The sequence below is a fragment of the Haliaeetus albicilla genome, chromosome 13 (genome assembly GCF_947461875.1).
Source record: "Haliaeetus albicilla chromosome 13, bHalAlb1.1, whole genome shotgun sequence".
Classification (NCBI taxonomy): domain Eukaryota; kingdom Metazoa; phylum Chordata; class Aves; order Accipitriformes; family Accipitridae; genus Haliaeetus; species Haliaeetus albicilla.
In genome coordinates, this window is record NC_091495.1 from 34,274,817 (window position 1) to 34,294,104 (window position 19,288).

Sequence of the window (19,288 nt, forward strand, 5' to 3'; positions counted from 1 at the left end):
TCGGCGATCGGCTGGCGCTGCCTGGCGGGGACCAGAGGTGGGCGGGGGAGGAGCGGGAGGTGTGGAGTGTGCGGCGTGGGCCCGGCGGGACGGTGAGGGCCGGGCCGGGCCGGGCCGGGGGGGGGGGGTGTCGGATCCCTGTGAGGGGGACGGGGGGTCGGCGGTCTGGTGGGGGAGAGGTGGGAGCGGGGGTGCGCGGGGGCCTGGTGTGCCCCCGGTGAGGGGGAGGCCCTGAGCGGTGGGTGCGGGGCCGCCTTCCCGTCCGACTGCCTTCTCCTCCTCTGACGTTTCTTTCAGGGGTGCTGTCCCCATGGCAGCGATCTACTCTGGGATTTACCTGAAGCTGAAAAGCGCCAAGACTTCTTGGGAAGAGAAACTCAAACTAGCCCATTTTGCGTGGATTTCTCACCAGTGTGTCCTCCCTAATAAGGAGCAAGTAAGTACTTTTCAATGGTAGGCAGCGAAACGAAAAAAAATATCCCAATAGTTAATTGGTGCTGAGGGCGAATTGATTCATCAAATCCAGGTCTAGTTGCTTAAGCGTTTGAGCCTAGGTAGTAGTGCAAATACAGCTCTGATGTGGAATTGTTGGTGACTCTTGATTGCTGCGTCGTTATAGGAAATGTTTCCACAACATCAGCTTTCAGGTAGCTTCAGCAGAAAGATCTGCATTAGGGCAGGAAGGAAGAGTCTTTCTTATAGAGAGGACAGTGCGTGTTTTCTGTCTCCCAGGTCGATGAGAAACCATCCCCTTCAGAGCTGTCATTAGCATTGGTTATTATATCCTTGTCCTTGGTTTCAGCTGGGATAGAGTTAATTTTCTTCCTAGTAGCTGGTATAGTGTTATGGTTTGGGTTCAGAATGAGAATAATGTTGATAACACACTGATGTTTTCAGTTGTTGCTAAGTAGTGTTTAGACCAAGTCAAGGATTTTTCAGCTTCTGATGCCCAGCCAGCAAGAAGGCTGGAGGGGCACAAGGAGTTGGGAGGGGACACAGCCAGGACAGCTGACCCAAACTGGCCAAAGGGGTATTCCAGACCATGGGACATCGTGCCCAGAATATAAACTGGGGAGAGTTGACCTGGAGCGGGGGGGACAGATCGCTGCTTGGGAACTAACTGGGCATCGGTCAGTGGGTGGTGAGCAATTGCATTGTGCATAACTTGCTTTGTATATTCCAATCCTTTTATTATTATTATTATTGTCATTTTAGTATTGTTATTATTATTGTTAGTAGTTTCTTCCTCTCTGTTCTATTAAACTGTTCTTATCTCAACCCATGAGTTATACTTGTTTTTCCAATTTTCTCCCCCATCCCACTGGGAGGGGGGGAGGGGAAGTGAGCGAGCGGCTGCGTGGTGCTTAGTTGCTGGCTGAAGTTAAACCATCACAGTCCTATACAGGAACACTCTAAAGTCTGATGCTTCTGGTCATAGTTAAGAACAAAAACTTCAGGGTGGGAGAACTGACTGTAGCTAGACACGTGTTTTCGGGTGCTCTAAACTTGTGCACATGAAAGAGTGCACTGTGGATTCGTGGGCTTCTCCTTAGAAGGTGGTTTGGTGTTCTCTGCTTGGAACCCACCCTCTCCCCTCAATCCTTTTGTTTTGACCCTGTTTCCTGAAGGTCTGCTCAGTGTTTCCCTGAGGGAGGGGTGTCTTGTGCTGCTCCTCCAGCCAAGCTGTTTTGTGGGGTCTAGGGTTTGCACCGTCCGAGATCCATGTTTTGAGTTCTTGCTACTTCAGGTACTTAGAATATTAAACCTAGCCATACACCATCCTTTTCTTTTTAAATCAATAATTTAAATTAGTAGGTTTCAACCTTTTCCAGTTTGCACACATCTAAATTCCTAGGCCTGAACTTCTGGGTAGTAAATCTAAATATACAAAGAGGAGGATGTGAAAGGAATACCAATTGTCAGAAAGTGAAAACCATCTGATTCTTTAAGTTTTGATTTAAAAGACTACATTCGTTAGTCAGCATCGACTGTCAGAATTATGCCCTGATGAAAGGGCCTTAGGGTATTGACTCCTGAAAGCTGTTTTAGGATGGTACAGGGGAGCACAGGCCCAACGCTGGGTTTAGAATGAAAGCTTTTAGGAATTGAAACCTGCAAGGGTGGACTTCTCTGCTCGTTCAGAGCCTATTCTGCTTGGACGTAGAGCAGTTCTCAAGGCACAAGTGCTGTAATTGTGAAGAGGTACTACTTTTGTCTTGTTTTCGTGTGGGCATTATTAAAGATCATTTCTGTTCCCTGTTGTTAACAGGTATTACTCGATTGGGTGAGCCATGCGTTGGTTTCATACTACAATAAGAAATCTGAACTGGAGGATGAAGTTGTTGAGAAACTCTGGGCGTATCTAGACAACGTTATCCATAGTAGAAGACTACAGAATCTCTTAAAGAGTGGGAAGACAATCGGTCTCAGTTTTTCAGTTGCACAGGTAACTAAAACTGTGGGTATTTTGTCACATGCTGGATAGCAGTGCGTGTCTTCTACAGTATGTGACTCTTTCTCACAGTGTAGGTTGTTACATGAAGTATATAATAATTAATCTGATGGCTTTTAGGACCACTACTAAAAACTCTTATTTCTGTTCTGCAATACAGTTTGTATTTGTGCAGCACTAAGGCTGAAAATGGCAGAGCATTCTAATAACAGTCTTCCTCTCTGTCTTTAACTTCTTCAAACTATCAGAGAGTGAACTGGTTTAAGTATTTAAGTAAAGGCTCAGTTCCATACGTTGCTCTTCTAAATTATTTACTGCTTATATTGCCATTTTACCTGGGAGTCTTAGAGAGAGAGAGATTTTCCCTCACTGAGGGGCTCATCAGTGTGTTTGGCTTGAGTACTTGTGCACTGTGATGTGCTGTTCAGCAGACCCTGCAGCTTCTTATGATGACTCTGAACAGTGGTGGCACCAAATCGTTGCTGATCTTAATCGTATCATTATTTTAGCCTCAGCTGGAAGTGAGTGGGGGAGACTGCAGTTACAGTTTAGAACTGAATGAGAAAATGTAACTTCTTATTCAGCTTCCTGGTTACAGAAATAGCAGAATTAGTGGATGGCTGCAAAGGCAGTCAAAATGACTGGAAAAATGACCTTTTTAGTTGTGATCCGGTTGGAAGGAAGCAAGTCAGGATTGTCTTTACCTGCAGAAATTGAGTCGTGAAGTACAGAGAATTGATTGGATGAAATCTGTGCTTCAGAGATGATACGTAGAAATTGTGCCAAATTTGAATGTGGTCTGGGTGTGAAAAGCTGTCTGGCTGAAGATTAGGTGGGAGGTACAGGCCAGAGTACCCTGAAGGCCAAGGACAGAGGTGGTAGAGGGTCCAGTGGAAAGAATTTAAGGATCTGTTTTAGTCCAGTGGGGCTTGAGCTGAGGAGGTGGACCATCCACTACAAGGTGTGAGGAGACAGGTGCAGTTTTTAACTCTGGAACGGAGGCAGATTTGTAAATTGCTGCTGAACTTGTTTGCTTCCGGATTATCCGGAGGTGAAAAAAGGGAGCAAATAAAAAGGGGATCAAAGGTGAAAACCGTAGGGAAATCAACACAAAGTTTGGGAAGAGGAAGCAAAATGCAAGTTCAAGTAAACATTAATTCCTTAGAACTGTATATCCCTCAAAGAGGAGAGAGAATGTTCTTCACATTCCAGATATCAGCACAGGAAACTGGCTCTTTTTAAAATATAAAGATGATATTTAGTCACAGACATTCTTACTGAATGAGCTTCCTGGATCAAAGGTGTGATGTGTGTTGTGTGTGGGGTTTGTTGTTGTTTGTTTGGAGCATAATTTTGGGGACCTTGCAAGAAGGGAGGAAATTTACCCCTACTCCCTTTCTGTAGGATCAACTATTAGGATCAAGTATGGGTAGTCTTATGTTGTTGCCAGTAGCACACATACTGAATGAGGGCTTCCTCACTCATCCTGTGGTGCAAACAAAAGCAGGGACACAGTTCTGGCCAGAGGACCTTCTAGTTTGAGACCTACGATGTGAGAGGCCCAGCAGCAGCTGTTGGCAGGTCCCTGTCGCTTCCTTCTTGCAGCCAGAGCTGACAGAAGGTGTTGTTGGCTCATTATGATGAGCTTTATCTTTGTGTGCAAAATTGACTGGTTTTTTTTCTCTTCCCCCAACCCCCCCACCCCCAATTTTCAGGTCATAAATGAAAGGTTATCAGAGGCCTGTTCTCAAAAAACACAGCAAAACATTGGCACGGTGCTGAGTTGCTCCAGTGGCATCCTTTCTACTCCTTCGCTCTCCATCATTTACACAGCAAAGTGTGAGCTCTTGGTCGATCTCCTCAGCAAGCTGTCCAAGCTGGCATGTCAGCAGCTGGCTTCTGACGATGCTGTGGGCTCCCAGTTGTTCAGTGTCCTCCAGCTTACCTTTGCTCAGTACCTCCTGATCCAGAGGCAGCAAACCAACCCGAATCGTGTGTTTGGGCAAGTGACAAGTCACTTGCTCCAGCCGTGTCTGCTCCTGAGGCACTTGCTAAGTGTGAGGAGCTGGACACAAGCAGATGACAACCATGTTCGTCAGCACCTGAGCAGGGAAATCCGAAACCAAGTAGAAACTTTGCTGCAGGCTGCGTTATTTCAGCCTGAGCTTTTCTCATCCTACAAAGAGGAACTGCTGCCGGAACAGGAACTCCAGGAGAAGAAGAAAGGAGCTTTGAAAAGTCTTTTGTTACCAGTCAACACAGTGCAGACCAAGCTGGGCAGTGGCTTTTGTGAACCTGCCCTCCATGGAGCTGTTGTAGCTGGTTCGGTGTCCCTGCTATATAAGCTATTTCTGGACTCATACTGTAAGGCAGAAAACCACCTTGTGTGTTTCCACATGCTCAGCAGGCTTTTTGGCTGTCTCAGGCTCTCTGGCCTACAGCAGGGTGCGAGGGAGGATACGCTTTCCTCTGCGGACTGGAGCACGGACCTGCTTGCTTTGGAACAACTTCTGAACTTGGTGCTTAGCAGTGATATCTATAATGTTGCCAGTGACCGTATCCGGCACAAGGAGGTACAGTTTGGGTTTTACCGCAAGCTAGCCCAGATGTTGATGAGGCACTCCCAAGCTTCCATCCCAGCTTGGTTCAGGTGTCTCAAACTCTTGATGTCATTAAACCACCTTATAGTAGAGCCAGACCTGGATGACTTAGTGGCTTCAGCTTGGATTGATGCCAAGGTCTCTGAGCCACGTACGAACAAGCCGCAGGAGGCTCTCATCAACACCATGTTTCAGACTTACTCCAAGCTGCGACAGTTCCCACGGCTCTTTGAGGAGGTGCTGACAGTCCTTTGCTGGCCAGCTGCTGATGAACTGAGGCCGCCTGTGTTCTCTGCTGGCCTGACAGTAAAGCTTCGTGAGTGCCTCCTTGAACTGCCACCCAGCCAGATTCTGGACATTTTGTGCCTCTTCGTGGAGAAGTGCCAGACCCTTATCATTCCTGCTGTTGAAGGGTCAGCCGACATGGCCTTGAAGCTGCTCTCAGTGAGCTCGGTGCTGCATGCTTTTCTGTTCAACATGAGGAGCCTAGATGATGTCACTCCTTCACCTGTGGTCCTTCGCACTCAGAGTCTGCTGGCAAAGATGCAGAAGGGGGTAATTCAGCCACTGATGGAGCTGCTGCAGGCTCCTAGAGGAGAGGAAGAGAAGTCAGACCTTTGGCTAAGGAAGGCCAGTGACTCTGCTCTCCTCCTTGTTTACACTTGGGTTGAGGTAGACACTTTGTTTGGTGTTAGCTGCAGTAAATATGTGTCTCCAACAGCTGAAATTGCTGCTGCTGTTGCTGAACCTGCTGCAAGGCACTGGGGCATTTCAGCTTTCCTCCCGGGTGTGGAGGAGCAGTGCTGGGAGAGAGTCATGGAACTTGCAGATAGTTTTCCCTCCACTAGCAAATATTGCTTAGAACTGCTCACACTTCAGAAAATGAAGATGATCTTAATGCAGGCCAAAGCTGACCTACAGGCCTTGCAGCATGCTGCAGCTTTCATCCTGGAGTCTGGGAGATCCAGCATGAGCAGGGGAGAATCTGAACCATGGGATGGAGATATCAGCGCAATAAGCAATCTTACCTACCCTACAGCACATTGGCACCTTGTCATCTCCAACCTGACTATCCTGTTGCCGTATATTTCCTTGAAAGATGTGGAGTACATTGCAAATGTGCTTCTAGAGACGTTAGTATTGGCCAAAGCCCAGGAAGCTGCCACAGACCAGGAGCCTTCCATCAGCATTGGAAAGATATCTCTTGGTTTGATGCATAGCTCCTTTCTCCCAGAAATGAAGGTCCTGCACTGTGCTTTTCTGACCAGTCTTATTCATCAGATCGCTAGGGTGCTGCCCACTGCTGCCAGGGATTCAGTAGATCTGCCACTTCAACTGCTGGCTGCAGGTAATATTCCTTGGCATGAAGAAATCCTGGCTCCTTGCAGACCTGTTGACCCGTTGGAAGAACCGTCCGAAAACAAACTGCTAAAGGATGAGCTCAGCTTGTCTTGGAAAACACTGGAGAAAGTTGCCCAATGTATAGTATTGTTAGCAAAAAATGACTGCCCTGTCATCCTGAAAGAAAGTCAGCTAGAAAGCTGCTTGGGTTTGCTAGAAATTGCTTCTCTTCTGAAACTAGATAGTCTTCTTCCCTCTGACTGTACCCGGTGTTTTCTGGTGCTGCTGTCCCTGTTAGTCAATACCAGGGCTAGTGTCTCTTGCAGCAAGCTGTTATTGCTGAAGTTTTTAAGTACCTGCTTCCACCTCCTGAGGTGCCTGCAAGCTGGCAGGAATGCCAACTCCGTTTTTAAGGTGTTTCATGCCAGTGATGTTCTTGAGGCTGTCATGACCTCCCAGCTTACAGCTAGCAAAAATTTCACTGATGTCTCGACGGTTCCTGTTTGGGCGCAGTATCTCCAGGAAGTCCAAGCCTTTTTGGAAAATTTTCTCCAGATGATTATTGAAAGAAGGCAAAGTGTGAGGCTCAACTTGGAGAAGTTCATGTCTTTCCTGGTGAGCTGCAAGCCAGATGTTGGTGCAGCCAAAAGCAAAAACTCAAATGCTGCAGCTGGGCAGTTACTGCTCATGACATTCACCACGCTGTGTCATGTCGTCACACTCTACCTTCAGCAGCTGCCAGAAAAGAAGCTGCAGTCTGCAGATGTACTGTCTGCTCTGTTGGAGCCAGTAGTTCTGCAGATGGTCAGAACTGTTGAACACGGTCTTCAGAGTAACACCCAAAACCAGCCTTTGCCTGTAGCATTCATACCATCTGTCACTACTCTTCTCAAAGCAGATCTGAGCCATGGTGTCAAGAAGGGCTGGCAGAAGGAGCCCAGTGGGTTTTTGGAGCAACCCCGTATTAAACTGTACCAAAAGTTTTACTGTCAGATACTGAGAGAGCTGCCCTTCGCTGGGAGTAATCTGCAGTTCCTTCAGTCTGCATTGCAGTTCCTGACGGTCTTTTGCTCAGTGCCAGAGCTGTATCCTGGAAAAGAAGCTGCGGTCATGGTTGTTTTTGCTATAAAAAAGCTTCTCACTGGTATGAAAAACCCTTTCTCCACTTCCTTTGCTAATTTTGCAGCACAGAGGCAAGTTAAAAGCCATTTAGCAAAACATACATGTTTTTGAAAAGTCTGTATCTATTTACTTGCATTAAAGCAGTAGGCTATCCTTTTATAAATGCGTAACAGGAAAATTTTCACGGAGGCGATGTTGTGGTACTAGGACCACAGCCACCATCTAATTTGGTAATGATCTTCTGGAAGATGTAAGCATCTTAACAAAGTTGAGGTCCTAAGTTACTCATCCCTGGACAGCATTTTGACAGTAACTGGAACATGGTAATACTTCTGGTTGTAGGGCTGAAGGTGCAGTGTCCTACTCTTGTTGTCGGTATGGTAGGCACCACTGCAGCAGCAGGTGTGCGCCAGGTCAGATCTGGTATGTCTTATCTGAGCATCTCGGAGGACCTTGCAGTAAAATACTTATCTGTTTTTGTATCTGATAGGTGAGGTTATAGAACAATGGAAGTCACCTAACTGTTAAGGGTGCTGAACACCTGTAATTCTGATAAAGTCTGTGGGAGAGTGGCAGATCAGTCCCTTTATCCCCATCAAATAAAGAGCCAGGGCTAGAAATGACATGAAAAACCTCTCTTGCCAGCTGTATGACCTAATGGTTCCTTTAAATTGTCTCATTCAGAAAGAGGAACAAAACACAGCACAGGCATAACTGTTCTCTTTGACTTCTTCAAACAGTTGGAATTTGTCAAACTTGCTACTAACATGCTCTAGTGCAGTGGTCTCCAAACATTTTTAATTGCGCATACTTATCAGTTGAAAAAAAAAAAAAGAGTTTATTTACAAATTATATGCATGTGCTACTCTACTAGTATACTACGTACATTACAAAGCATACACAAAAAAAGTTTAAAAAGCATGAGGTAAAGATGAAATAAACACTATTTTTACTTATTTATTAAAGATATTTTATTTATAATTCCCACACCCCAGTGGATTGTCTTGTGCGCACCCTGGGGTGTGCGCACCCCACTTTGGATGCTACTGCTCAAGTGAACTACAGTCATGATCTCAATGTTTGTATTGGCATTAGGTAGTTAAGAACAGAGCACAGCTTTCCATGGAAAATCTGATCTTGAATTTGCGCAGTTGAATTTGAGCTAGAACTTACATACAGGTACAGCCTTAGTCTGTCTCTTCCCTGGCCTGCATTTTGATCCTTCAGTGTTGTGGGATTCAGTAAGGGCACTGGGAGCAGGGATTTCACGTTAGAACTAGGAACCATGAGGATATGTCAATTGTTGTAATTTTTCTGCTGGCTTTTCTCTCTCTCCTGTGCCTCACTTCACTAGTGTAAGATTGGTAAAGTGCTTTAGCCGGGAGACATAATTAACCACTGTGAAAATCTGTAAGAATTTCTGATGAATAAGTAAAGTATTCAATAAGATGAAATGTGGATTCCTGTTGAAAAAGACTTTCAGCATTGCCGCAGATCCTGTGGGTACTCGTGGAACTAAAAAACAAGCCTTCAGAATCAACTAAGACAGAAGCTAGTCTACGACTGTCTACGTAGTAATAATTGAGTAAGGGGGGAGTGTGACTTATGATCAGCAGAGACCTAAACTTTGTCAGTTTAATGCTTTTGTGATTTGTGATGGCTCTCTGGTCATCATTTGTAGTAAAGCCCTGTGGTTTGTTTAGCCTGCTCCCTTGGCTTGTGCACACACTTTGTTGCAGTACTTCATACTACTGAAGGCTTTTCATTGGTATGATGACTGCTCTGTGAACCCTCAGGTAGGAAATACTTGAGAACAGTAATTCATTGTGCTATAGGGGAGGGAGGTAAAGGGAAAGCGTGGGGCCCTCTATGCATTTGAGTGTTAAAAAGGTACCCACAGAGCTGTTTTAAGGTTCAGTTCGCCTTGTTCTTACTTGTGGAAGTCCCTGTCTTGGGAATTGGTTAGACATGCTTGTGTCTCTTGAATGTGCAGGTCCTGCAATCACAACCCAGGTGATCCAAAGTATGGAGATGGAGCTGACGGAGGTGCTTGTCCAGCTGCTGGGAAACTGCTCTGCTGAGGAGTTTTATACCATAATGAGGCTTGTGCTGCAGGGACTTGAAATGAAGAATGTTTGGCAACAGAAGGCTAAAGTAAGGCATGAGTTTAGTTTATTGTCAACTTCTTTCTTCAGTCTTCTGCATCTTGAAAAAATTTTGTTGGCTGAATGACATCTGATAAATATTTTTTTCCTCTTCCTGGTTTATGTTCAGTGGTGAGTTCAAATTAATTTACATGGTTAAGGGCTTGGTGACTGTGCTATGTTCTGGATATAAATTGAGAGAGGTGGAGAGATCATGGAAACCTACTGGAAAAACTTTCTGTCCAGTTTAAGGACACAGCATTCTTAATTCTTTGTGTTGTCAACAGAAACTACACAGTTGTGATGTTACAGGCCATGCTGAATTTTTTTTTCTACTTGCTGATCAGAGCTTTTGCACAACAGATGCTAGCAGTCAGTGAGTTTAACCACTGTTTGTCTGTGGCTCTTCTTAACAGGATTAAAGGCACTTTTAGAAATGCTGGCATTACGTAAAACCAAAACTGCACCTGTGCTTTTGGGTTTTGTCTCTATAAAGACTTACTCTATAATAACCAGATATCACTCAGTAGCTTTTTAAATACTATGCCTTTCTCCAGAGCAGCTTAAGCAGCAGTGGTGACATATGGAACACTTGCCAAAAAAGCCAGCTGTACCCTCTGTAGAAAGCTCAGTGACTTGAGAATGAAACTTGGGGGTTTGTCTGGTTCTGTCTTATTTGTCAGAAATAGACACAGTTATGCTGCATCAATTCTTGATATGGCTTTTTGAAAGTGTATCTGGAATTCCTGTACTGTGCATGTAACTCCTGCCACCTCAGTATAGCTTGTAATGTTTCTTTTATTAGTCTGTCATAACAGCCAGCAAGTAAAAAAACCCCTGCTGCCAAACGCAGCATTCTTAGCATATAGTGTGCTGGTGTCTCTGTATTACCCCCACTTCCCTCTGTTATCTAGTGGCAGTTGAAGGAGAAGGCTTTCCTTAAGAATCATGTAAGCGTTTTTGTACAGTAAGTTGATTCTAAAATAAATGTAGCATGCAGTACATTTCGGCCAGAGCTGCTCAGCATATTGAATTTTGTTGAGCTGCTGCTTACTTCACAGTTTCCAAAGAGATGTGTTGGTGGGAGGACTTTCATGTGTCAAGGCTCTGGTAATGCTCAAAACTGCCACTGCCCTTGAAAAAACTCTTCTGCACTTGAAAGGAGCCAGTGCATCTTGTACCCGTGACTGATCATCAATCTGCTTTCTGCAGGAAGTATTGTCAGCTGTTACGCTAACCAAATTGTTGCTCAGCTGCCCATTGAGTGGAGACAAAGAGAAAGCTTTCTGGTTTGTCAGCCCACAGATAATCACAGCTTTAGCTGTAAGTATCTATTGTAACTTCATTACCTATCCCTTTTATTTGTTGGAGTCTGTAGGCGTTACATCTAACATGCACAGAAGCACACAGGAACAAAAAAGTTGTGCATACTAGACAAATCCATACCAGATTCACCTGCACTTTTTTGTCTAGACCCTTTCTTTCCTCCTTCCTCAAGTAAATCTCCTTCTGTGAGTGCAGCGTGTAGGTCATCCATTTCTTATTATCTGTAATTTGCTGGGACTGCACCATGTAATCTGGAGCTTGGGAGAAACTTGTTAGGCTGCAGAGAAAAGAGTCTGAGTCTCCTGTCCTTCCTCCTGTCCAAAGGAGAAGGTAACTGTCAGCCACATGTCGCAGCAGAAGCCAACAGCAGCAAAACAAAAAGAGGAGAGTGCTCATATTAAAAAATAATAATATAAATTCACTGAATTATGAATGGGAAACTTAACTGAAAGTAACCAAACCTAGGTTTCCTGTCCTTCCTGTACAGCATACAAACTTAGTGATTTAAGTTTTTCTTGATGGTGTCTCTAGACCAGAATTTGTCAGTCTGGCCCTGCAATGCCTGGGAATTGTAAGCATGCAGCTTCTGCCCTTTTTTGGTAGGTCTGCATGCTTGTAAAAGAGAGAACTGCATCAATGCATTCATATGAAGAGGTGCTGGTTGTCGGGGGACTGGGGACCAGCTGCAATTCCACACTCACAGCAGTGCTTGCTTGAAATGCGTCATATGCATCCTCGCCCAGGGTGCAGTTGCACAAAAATGGCTAAAGTGCAGGAGTCTCCCTGCCAGTCCAGCTTGCACCAGTCTAGTTGCAGTGACTCAAGTCAGAGCATTATGGTTCCGTGGTGTGCGAATTCTAGTGATAGGTGGCTAATGCACTCCTCCTTATCTGTTTCCTGTCTTCTTGTAGATGCAAACCAAAGAGGCCTGTCAGGACCAGTCACTGACTTCCACCATAGTTGTACCTATTCTAGAGACTGTAGCAGCTCTGCTAAGGCAAGGAGAAGGGGTTCTCTTGAATCCACACCATGTGTCATTGGCATTCAGCATTCTCCTAACAGTCCCTCTGGATCATCTGAAGACAGAAGACTATCGCAATGTCTTCCTGGGAGTCCATGAAGTGCTCTTCTCTATTGTGCAGTGTCATCCGAAGGTATATCTGTGAGGGGGTGGGAGAAGGGGAAAGAGGTAGAAAGAACCAACACAGAGGCCAGTGATGAGAATTTTTTTTTTTAATAGTGGCTTTGAAATAATTTGTCCTGATAGTATGAAAGTGCTTTGTACCGCTTGTCATTTAAAAGGCTGGGTATCTCAAAATTACATCATTTATGTTGCTCTTCTGCTTTGTTTTATGCCTGCATTGTTGGTCTTTGGCAGCAGATTGCTTATCAACATCTGATGCTGGATTAGAATAAAGCTTTCCCTTTTTTCATGATTGATTTCTGGAAGCACAAATGGCTCAGGCTCTAGGACCTCATTCTCACTGGAGATCAAGATTCTGCAGGCCCTTGAAAACAGTGCTTAGACATGTCAGAAGTTGATGACCTTCAAACATTGTACCATCCTGGTGTTCTTGTCAGCCTTCTGGCATGGGAAAGTGAAGATGTGCCAGGACTTGCACAGGGTTGGAGATACTCCTACGTGGAATATGTGGGCAGAGGTAGAATAAAAAGGAAAGGGGCCTCATGCATTTGTGTTAGGACTGAGAATGAAGAGAGTTAAAGGTGGGGAAATGGAAAATTCTAAAAGCAAGGCAGTACACATTGCTAAAATGCCCTTACAAAACCCCTGTGGTAGAAAGCTGCCTATCCAGGCTGTTTTCACAGAGTGATCTGTAGTGTTATTGGACCCTGCATTCTGTGAATCTGTCTGGCTACACAGGTTCTCTGCCAGCAAGAACAAATTCCCTAGACATTAGGACACTAAATGAAATGCTGGTTTGGAGAGATGAAGTAACTCTAATGTGATGTTTACTTGTTATTTATATTTGAATATGGCCAGGACTGCAGTCCTGCTCCAGGATTCTCTTGTGCTAGATTCTGTATGGATGCAGAGTGAAAAGATAGTCTCTGCTCCTGACAGCTCTAAAAGCTATACTGTTTCCTTCACAGGAATTAATTTCCCTCAGACTATGGGGTGGTGTATGTCTATCCTCTCTATTCCTTTTACTACATAATCTCAGATGTTTTTATTTCATGTCTTTGCAGGTGCTGTTGAAAGCAGCACCATCTTTTCTGAACAGTTTCCATCGTCTGGTTGTTTCTGTCATGCATGAAGGACGTCAGAAAGGAGACAGAGGTACCATATCTTTTCCACATTTGCATTATACATGCACACTGTAATTCTGTATATTCTAGAAGAGGAGATGCAGAACAGGGCAGTTTGACACCAGAACCAAAGTCCCCAAAACCTAGCTGTGGCATTGAAACCGTTAGCCCTATCTGTCCTTTATGTAAAATTGAGGATGAGCTTTGTAGTATTGTGGGCTTACGAAGATAAGTGGGGCTCCTGAGGAGCTGCATGCAGACAGCACTTCTTTAGGTAGATAAGGTATTCTTCACTGACTGGCTGGCAAGTAGACAGGAACTGGTAAGGTTTGCTGTGCCCAGTTCCTATCAACCCCTGTGCCTGAAAGTATGGTGGCTGTGAACTCTGGTGATATAGACTAATATGCCTGAGTTATGGCCCCAAATCGATCCTAGTAAATGGAGCTTCTTGAGACTGGAACTATGGTTACTACAGACCTGAATTGTCACCATTCTATGCTAAGCATAAAGCCTGAACATTACACATATCTGAAGCATCAACTGGGATTAGATGGTATGTCTGCATGGTCAAGGATTTGGAATTAGTGTAGTTCATTATCTCAAAAGGAAGAAAAAAAAAAAGACTTATTACTGCAAATTATTAAAGAATTTGCATTGTTAAAGTAGCCAAGTCAGAGATGTTCACCGTAATTAAGGTAATCATCCTGTGCTTTATGCTGGTCAGGACAAAAATACCCTGTCATTAATAGTGGTGACTTTTTGAGACAAGTTGACCTCATGGCCTGCAACTGACTGTATCCTGGCTTTCCACTGATGTCCTACAGCTTATGCCATGATCAGATTTATCTTAGGTGATATGTTGCACACAACCGTGGGCAAATGTAAGTGTATGTATGCATCGTGGAGGAATATACTAACAAAGGCTCAGTGATAGACGAAAAGGTATGTTAAACTGGTGCCAAACTCTGAGAATTTGCTTCATTCTGCAATATGTTTACACAAGGCAAGGGTCACAGGAAACTTACAGGTACGTGGCATCCTCAAGTTGAAAAACATGCTGTTTATCTTTGCAGGATTGTTCTATTTTCCTAACAGATAACATGAAAGTAATTTCTAAATTTCTCTTCTCCTTTGTTTGTGTTAGTTCTCTTCATTCACTGCCTACTGAGTAAATTGTCAGGTGATCTCTCCAGTCTCCCTTTAAGTATCTCCAGTTATGTGGCTTCTGCTGCTATCTTCCACATAACAGATCTCATCAGAAAGCTCTCTTACTCTGCTGTTTCTAAGAGATGTCTTCTGATTTTCTGTAGATAGAGAATATTATTTTTCTGTCTCCTTGTTCTCATGTCCACAGTGCTAGTTGGGACTGAATCATGGGAGGGACCATAGCTGCTGCTTTTAGCACTTCAGCACCTGTAACAAATACTTTTTGCCTTGCAGCGCACATGGAGTTGGAATCAGTGTGCTCTTACAAAATAACCATTGTAAGAGATGCATATGGTGTTGTGGGGGTGTGGGAGGCCTCTCAGCTGTGGCTTGATATGGAAAGAAGATAAAATGGGCAAGCTGGTGTTGGCTTCATGTAGTTCAAGGATCATGGAAGACTGGGTGATTCTTTGGGTTTTTTTCCCTAGTGTTTTTAAGCCTCAGATGCCAGACTGCAACTCACTTTCTGTTTTAGGCAACACAGATGAGTTTGAAGATATACTGAAGTGTGCACACTTGGTGGAACGGATGTATACTCATATTGCTGCAGAAATGGAGGACTTTACAGTGTTTTCTGCTTTCATTGTGGCTCAGTATGTGACTGAATTGCAGAAGGTAACATGTTCTCATCCATCTTGAAAGTGCCATGGTATTGGAGTTTAGTTGGCTTTGGAGTTCCTGTTCCAAAGGCAACTGTGTTTTAAGTTTTGTAAAATCTGTGAAGTTACAAAAGTTGCTAAGCCTCATGGGGATACAGGTTTGATCCAGACTCTCTGTTATTTTGAGCAAGAGTTCCTAAGAATCTTTCTTACCCAGCTCCTGAAAACTTTCTAAAGGTGTAGGCTGTGGTTTTTTTTAAGGCAAAACAATGCAATGCCTATTTACAGAACTGTTCTGCTTTTCTGTCATGTTGGGTGTTGCTTTTTCTTCATGTGGTAGTTAGGTACTTCTTCCAGCTAGTCTCAGTTGTCCAGGACTGATAGCAGTTAGGGCCCCATCTGGCAAAGTAATGGAGAAAAATTCTCCTGGAAAATATCTTTTAATCTGGTCTAAATGAGTAAGTGAATGGAAAAAGTGTTACCAAGCCGGAGAATTGTTAGCTTTTCAGTAATTCTCCTTCCGAACCAAAGATATAATTCCGATCCTTACTGAAAACAGCTACTCCTGCTATTACAGGTGCCAGAACCAGGTCAGTAGCTTCTCACATCCAGACCTAAGTTCAAATTGTCATTCTGTTGAGCCTAATGGATTTAAGTTTCACCAGGGTTTGAATGCTGCTTGTGTTGCAAGTACCTGCAAATTCATTATTTGTGGCTCTGGCCTGGGCATGGGCTGAAATACAGAAAGGAATTTTAGGCTTTGTTTTTAGGCTTTCTTACCACAAAAATGTCCTAACTGGTGATATGTTTCTGAAGGATTATGGTGTAACCGGTGGCACTAACCATGAAGGTTGTTATGGAGCTTAAACTCAGCTGCCTTCTCTGTACCACAGCTTTTTTCCAAGGTTTGAGAGCAAAACAATGGGATATATCAGTTTTTAGCCATGTTATTTAGTGTTCTGGGTAAGTTAGTTATTGTTTACATAGTAAACATAGTAGTTCAGCAAATACTAGGGACAAATTACTGTTAAGACTACTTCTGTTCTATTTAACTATCTCTGAACTCTGTAATCTGTTCATTGCTGAATGTAAGTCAGAAAGCCTGACTTGAATTGTCAAATGACCTTTTCAAGTTGAAAGGGCACTTACCTCAGTATTAGCAGGAGTACAAAGTCTCATGAGACTTCTAGGAAGGTTTTGTGCAACACTTTCACTGGGAAGTGGAAGGTGATAGATGATAGCTGAAACCACAGATCACTAAATGTGTGCATGGAACCTTTGGGCATGGAAAGGAGAATTGGTTTAGCGAGCCACCAGATGCTGTGAAAAAGGGGTGTTTTCTGTCTGACAGAATAGATAGATCACAAGTAGGTGATGATTTATTTGCTCATTAGACTGGTGAGAATTGATGGATATCGGAGGAAGGGGAGGCCACAGCATGCCTGTCTTAAGGGGGGCACATACCCATCTTTCATGTTGCTCTGCAGAGGGAGAGAAAAACTCCTTTAACCATTCACCTCTTCTGAGTCCAGATCAGTGGCTTTCAGCCTGTGATCTGAAGACCCTGGGGGTCCGTCCAAGGTAACTGAGAACAACGTGTTGGTAGATATAAGTCTTTATATGGGCATCTGCACGCTTACTGGAACCCTTTTAAGGGTCTGCAAACTAAAACTGATGAAAGCTACTGGCCTAAACAGTCACTTACTCCTAAAGTAGTTGTGTAACAGTTCCCTCAGTGCTCCTTTTTATACCAGGAAATAAAATATTTTGTGAATTATGTTGTGTTAATCTAGAAAGATTCCTTGCTGGGGTGCGTAGCATCTATAGCCTCTTTCATACTGTTGGCAGCGCTTTTCCCTTGTTGTCTATGAGCTGTTGCTTAATTCACCAATAGTGAAATACCTCTTCACACATTTAATGTCTCACATCAAGAGCTCTGTAATGCTTGACAAATTGGTAGTGCTAACTATATAGACCATAAAACTCTTACAAGCATAATTAACTGTCAGCCAGTTGTGGCAGCTGTTTAAATCTTTGGTTCTGCTTCCCATAGTGTTATTGGAGGGTGTTTATAGGAAACTGCACTGCAAAGCAAGAATGGCCCAAATAAGGCATGGGTCCAGAATAATTTGTGATGTGAGGGATGCAGTTCCAGTAACTGCAGCTCTGAGGTATCTGCTTATCCCAGGTGGGACATCTTGTCAATAGCTGTGGGTTTTCCTGTCCTTGTTCTCTGCAGTCATTTCTCTGCCCTAGGACGGGAGAGCCCAGCCCAGCGCATTCACTGGGAGTTCTGATGCTCAACTGTTCTGTTACTTTAGTGCATGGTGTAGGGAGAAATAACATCTGTTATAAACCAGCCAATAGATCAACTGACATAAAGGGGAAAAAATGACAACCTTCTGGACGTGCAAACTCTTCAGGGTCACAAATCCGAAGAGGCTTATGTGCCTTAATGCCTGCTATATGTTTTTCCCAGCTATGTTAGCAGGTCCAATAAAATATATTAGCTGTTTTACATTTAGGGCAGAAAGAGAGCAGGAGCCTGTCACAGTGATTAGGAGTGCACTTCATTAGCAGAAAGTTTATTAGTTGCCTCAGGAAGAAAGAAGTCTGAATTTTAATGACAGCTTTTTATGTAATTTTCATTAGGCCTGGAGTGCAGAGGCTTAGGTCTGGAGGCATAAAGCTAATTTTGGGATTCAGCAAAGATAAGACAGGGTTCTGCGGCAAAAATAATGTGATTATGCCAGAGGCCAGCACCGCCTCAGGCGCTGAAGTATTTAGCAAGTGATTTGTGAGCACAGGACAAATTTCAGTTAGCCTGGAGCACTAGCGGACTCCAGAGTCAGTACTGATGTTCCTGGTTGTAGCGGGGGTTCTGCTGGTTGTGGGGTTGAGCAGGGGTAATGGCAGGAGCAGGTCACTGAGTCCTGAGTCATTCCTTGTATTCATTCAACTTTCTGCATGACTTCAGGCAAGGTACCTGATTCCTGATGTTAGAACAGATCAAGGAAACACACATCCTGAGCTTTTTGAAGGTTTCTTTTATTAAGGCTTGAAGTCCTCAGATACAAATTGTTAGATAAATATCAAGTTGTTAAGTGATCAGTTAAAATTGATTGACTACCCAATGTAAATGGTAGAGTAGCCTAAAGGAAGTGCTCATTTGAAACTGAGACTTAGCATACAGCTAACACCAGACATACAGAATCTGCTGAAATGTGTAATCCAGTTTTCTTGCCTTTTTGTCTTCAAGTTTAATGCAGTTTTGTTCTTCTTGTAGGTGACTTTGCACCCAGCTGTGAAGAGCCATCTCACAGAAGGGATATATCACATCCTTGACCTTTGCATTGAACGTGACATCAAGTTCTTAAATGCGTCGCTACCAGCAGGTGTAAGGGAAGTCTTTAAGGATCTGTATAATGATTACAACCATTACCACAAAACAAAAAAACAGGGGGAGGAAAAGTATACTGCATGATGAATCCTGCCCGGTGCTGCATGGTCAGTTATGAATTGATCTTGCAGTGCTCAGAAAATCCTCAGCTGCTGTTTGGTTTGGGATGACTAGCAAGATCAAATCTGAAAAGGGTCCGCTAAACGTGGATTGCATCTATCTCTATACAGCCAGCCTTCATAATGGGGAAAAGGGGAACGGGGAGGGAGGATGTGCTGTTAGGTCTGGTCCTGCCGTGTGCCACAAATGGCACAAGTGCTGCACCTGTGCTGACCCCCGGTGAACTCACTGGGAGCCCCGGGGAGCTCGCTGCAGTCTGGCAGCAGATGTCAGGCTTCAGGCTTTGGCACATCATGGTGGTTTTTTTATGGAATCAATAGTCTGGTGTAAAAGCCAGTGAGGGTTATAACTCCTGCTCTTGCTTACACAGTAAGCAGAATTAAAGCAGTTAAAGTGCTTATTTTTGTACCCTGTTATTTTACATTTTGTTACTGAAGAAATTTGTGAATGTTACACAGCTGCACGGTAGGTTACTGTGCAAAACTCTGGAAATACAGTAAAAATTTGAAAGTTTGTATCTCTTTGCTTGATTGGTTTTGCTCTTGAGTCCAGCCCTGGGCAACACGGTCTGACCTATTGAATTTCCTTCCCAACCGTATTATCTTGTGATCTCGTGATAATCAAAAAGACTGACTACTTAGAGCTCTGGTCGATTTACTGTCATTAAGCAATTACACTTAGTCATCTGAGGTGTGGTCGGTCTCAGTGTA

At 43.9% G+C, this 19,288-nt stretch overlaps 1 protein-coding gene across 1 annotated transcript; it reads left to right on the top strand.

The window, feature by feature from the left end:
- The first annotated feature begins 24 nt into the window (after positions 1–24).
- URB2 (URB2 ribosome biogenesis homolog) lies at positions 25–19,095 on the top strand. Its single transcript, XM_069800769.1, has 10 exons — positions 25–92; positions 298–436; positions 2,270–2,446; positions 4,168–7,537; positions 9,509–9,669; positions 10,872–10,982; positions 11,897–12,139; positions 13,194–13,284; positions 14,935–15,074; positions 18,345–19,095. The coding sequence occupies exons 2-10, from the start codon at positions 311–313 to the stop codon at positions 18,540–18,542; spliced, it is 4,617 nt and encodes a 1,538-aa protein (XP_069656870.1). The 5' UTR covers positions 25–92; positions 298–310; the 3' UTR covers positions 18,543–19,095.
- Positions 19,096–19,288: the final 193 nt, after the last annotated feature.

What these genes read in the sequence shown, in the direction of transcription:
- URB2 (XM_069800769.1), top strand. Translation starts at nt 311, where the DNA reads ATGGCAGCGATCTACTCTGGGATTTACCTGAAGCTGAAAAGCGCCAAG. An exon ending in TCCTCCCTAATAAGGAGCAA is followed by an intron (nt 437 to 2,269) that starts GTAAGTACTTTT and finishes TGTTGTTAACAG; the next exon opens with GTATTACTCGATTGGGTGAG. An exon ending in TTGTGCAGTGTCATCCGAAG is followed by an intron (nt 12,140 to 13,193) that starts GTATATCTGTGA and finishes ATGTCTTTGCAG; the next exon opens with GTGCTGTTGAAAGCAGCACC.